The sequence below is a fragment of the Amphimedon queenslandica genome, unplaced genomic scaffold, assembly GCF_000090795.2.
Source record: "Amphimedon queenslandica unplaced genomic scaffold, v1.1 AMPQUscaffold_13437, whole genome shotgun sequence".
NCBI classification, from domain to species: domain Eukaryota; kingdom Metazoa; phylum Porifera; class Demospongiae; order Haplosclerida; family Niphatidae; genus Amphimedon; species Amphimedon queenslandica.
In genome coordinates, this window is record NW_003546327.1 from 266,067 (window position 1) to 269,970 (window position 3,904).

Sequence of the window (3,904 nt, forward strand, 5' to 3'; positions counted from 1 at the left end):
GTTTGTCTTAATGTACTGCTAGTGCTACCATCATCAGGAGTTAATCTGATACTGTATACAAAGAATCCTTTAGCTTCTTCTAGTGTCACTGGATCCCATGATAACACTATTGTATCTCCTATTCTCATTGCTTGTACATTTGATGGTGATACTGTAATGCTACCTGCACATAAAATGACATGTGCATTTATCTTTAAATACTAAATATCTTACTGTCAGATTTAGTGAAAACAATAGCAGTAGCTAAATTTCCTTCACCAACTTGATTGACTGCTACAACTGATACATAATAAGGTATCCTTGTCTCTGTAAAATGATCATAAAAATATGATATGTAAGCATGAGATACTAACTTAATCCTCCAAATATTAGTGAATATGATGCTCTGCCAGTCACAAATGGAACATTATTAGGGCTAGTAATAGCATCAGTAGCTATTCTAACAATAAATCCAGTGATTTCTCCATTAGGATGAGATGGTGGACTCCATGTTATATTGATAGTAGTTTCATTGAGAACTGCTACAGTATAAGCTACTGTTAAACTATTAATGACAACTGGAGACACTACCAGATGAGGTGAACTAGGACCTGTGTATTGTATTTTAATAAACAAATCATAATAATATACTTACTGTCTGGTAGTGTTCTTCCTGCAGTAATAGCCACTGGTCCAGCTCCAATGATTGTACTAGCACTAACACTAGCAGTGTAATTCTGATATGGACTGAAACCAACAACTAATTTTGTCACTGTAGTTTGATTGACAGATACAATTATTGTATAGTTATGTATTGTCATTGTATTTAAGTTGATAACAGCTAGAGTATATTTGATGATTATTCCATTAGGAGTAGCTGGCCTAGTCCATGTAAAAGTAATTGCAGTTTTATCAGGTATTGAAGTGAAATTCTGAGGACTATCACTTGGTTCTAATAGAAGTGTAACAAAGAAATTAAACTGAAATGAATGCAAGATTATAATTTCACTAGTTTTGCATCAACTTCATAACATTTTGAGGCAACGCCTATGCCATTTTGATTGTTTCATCAAATTTACACGTAAACCTATCTTTACTAATGTAATTTGCAAACACTAGTAAAAAGCTTACTACATTCACTTCACTTGTATTAATACCAATTGTATACTTACCATTTTCAGCTGTTTTAAAAGTACACTGGGTAGGGGGTCCTTCTCCTACTACATTAATAAATGACAGAGAACAAGTGTAACCAGTAAAAGGCATAACATCAGTAATAGTGAACATTGTGTTTGTTGAAGATTGTGTTGGGCTCAATCCATTGACTGATACACCATTAGTATTTATACATGTTAAATTATAACCAACTGGTGCTCCATTTTGATCTATTAGTGCTGGTGCAGTCCAGGTAAGTGTGACATTACGTGGTAAGAATGTTATATTAGCACAATTCATTGGATCCCCCACTGGCACTGTACAGAAAGAGAAATATGAAAAGAAGACAAATATAAAAATGGAGAAACAAAGGGATTATGGACAGCATCATTGAATAAGGTAAAGACAGAGGAAGGAGAGAAGAAAAGAAAGGAAACAAAAGAGCATAAACACATTCACTTACATGTTGGAATTGTTCTGAAGCTCATCTCTACAGTACTAGTAGTACCAAGACAATTTGTAGAATCAACTGTATATGTATAAGTGTTATCTTCCTCAAGGCCAGTCAACATGATTGTAAATTCTTGGTTAATTGCAGTGATGTCACCAGAGCTCATTCTTATGCTAGAAGTTGCTTGTGTTGTTTGTAAGATTGCTCCTGTATACTTAACACTGTAGGTTTCAGGTGTATAGGCAATGTTAGGTATTATGAATGATATAGCAGCAGTAGTTGTTCCTGGAGTAGCTGTTACATTAGTAGCAGGAACTGGTAGGCTCTGAGCTAAAGAAAAAAGAGATTGAGGTGAAAGGAGAGAAATCTAGCATCTATATACTTACAAGTTATAGTCACAGTACTTTCCTCACTAGTAGTGATATCAGTTGAATCAGGTACAGTAATACTAGCAGTACATCTATAAGTACCAGAATCAGAAGCAGTACTGGAGTCAAAACTCAATGTATTAGTAACAGTGGTAGTCATATTCCCTCCAGTAGTAGTCACAGTACCAGTTTCTATTGTACCATTATGTGTCCATGCTATTACCAGGTTTGGTATTACTATGGTTGGTTTAGTGGCTGTACAGGTAAGAGTGAAGTTATCATATGGGTCTGAATCAGAACATGATGTCTCCAGACCCAGGAATGAGTCAGGGGAGGCAGAAAAACTTCCAATCGTTGGATCTAACAAAAAAATAATCATTTATAATTATCATCATTTGTATTAATCAAATATAAAGTACATGTCAATGATGATTGAGCAAAATTTTTGGCCATCAAAATGTTTAAAAATAAAAGTAGCCATTTCATAGTCTATACAAGGTCTTTGATAAATATGAACGTTAAGAATTGGAATTGGCTCAAACTGTTGACACAGTACAAAGGTTCACTACACATCCAAATACAGAATAAAATTATATTACTAGTACAATATTGTACACTACATTAATGCATATACATACATGTACAAAACATGCACATAAATACTTACCAGTAACAGTGAAGTTAACATTCATATAATTAGTATCAGAAGTCATTACATATTCATAAGCTGGAGCTGGTACTATAGTAACAATACATGTATATGTTCCAGAATCCTCAATACTGCTCAATGTAGTGAAATTAAGTGTTGATCTATACTCATTGAAACCTGATCTCACCATAACAGAACTGATATTAATGCGATCTGTATCAACAAGCCTCATTGAATTAGGACCAGTCATGGTCCAGGTTACGTTAACAGTGAATGGTGTATCAACATTAGGATCAACACTGATATCACATGTTAATATCAGGTTACTGCCAGCTAAGAAATAGTTCTCTCTTGATCGACTCACATCAACAGATGGAATGGGAACTGAGATAAAATAAATTGAAAACAATTATTTAAAGGAATAAGTACACAATGTAGCTAAAAGGAACTGGTGTACTTAATAGTTAATACAATAACAAAAAGTACACACAAAAATAAAACATAATTGCGTTCAAAAAATTTAATCCATAACATATACATATACATGTAATAATATCTGCTCAATACAAATCATAATTGTAAGTACATACTGCATGCATGATAAAATATTAATTACTATTAACATTGTACTTACTTTCTAATGGTAAGTTTGATGTGTCATTATTCCCTGTTACCATAGATATCTGACTAACATTAATGGAGGCTTCACAAGTATACAGACCAGCATCAGAAGTATTGAGAGAAGAGAATCTCAAATAAAGAGAACTCATTACATTAGATACAGTCATAAGAACTGGAGGTACACTAATAACATTGTTAGCTGATCTCTTAGTCCATGTTATCACTGGTGAGACTATGAGTCTATCAACAACTGTCACTGTACAATTTAACATGTATTCTTCACCAGGTTCAGCCATGCCCATAGTTACTATCTCTACCACTGGCTCTGGAGTAGCTGAGAAAAGAAGTCAAAAAGTAATTGACAATAAAGTGACATTCCACCAAAATTTTTCAGAAAAAAACTTTCAGCAAAAAATGTACAATACTAGTATAGTAATGTTTCAAAGCCAAAGCCCAAAGAATAATAATATATAATAGCAGGTACTTATAGACCAGTTGGGGCTAAGCATATTCATAGAATTTTGAGTATATTCATTGTGATACCGTAAATAAAGTAAAATTTTCCCGCCGCCATGTCGGAGTCTTAGTTACTAAGAGTAGAATGGGAGAAAGTAATATCTTTGCTTCTATATCTTCTAGTGGCACTTATTAAAGTCCATGAGCCAACTATAGACACTGGAT

General features: G+C 33.7%; 1 protein-coding gene across 1 annotated transcript in view; it reads right to left on the reverse strand.

The window, feature by feature from the left end:
• The window catches only part of LOC105312503 (uncharacterized), a 20,343-nt gene that overhangs the window by 10,033 nt on the left and 6,406 nt on the right, over positions 1-3,904 (reverse strand). Inside the window, exons 13-20 of the mRNA XM_019995594.1 lie at positions 3,237-3,557; positions 2,621-2,986; positions 1,972-2,313; positions 1,598-1,915; positions 1,152-1,451; positions 635-931; positions 354-590; positions 214-306 (exon numbers count right to left, since the gene is read on the reverse strand). Coding sequence (XP_019851153.1) covers positions 214-306; positions 354-590; positions 635-931; positions 1,152-1,451; positions 1,598-1,915; positions 1,972-2,313; positions 2,621-2,986; positions 3,237-3,557 — 2,274 coding nt within the window. The remainder of the gene's footprint in view (positions 1-213; positions 307-353; positions 591-634; positions 932-1,151; positions 1,452-1,597; positions 1,916-1,971; positions 2,314-2,620; positions 2,987-3,236; positions 3,558-3,904) is intronic.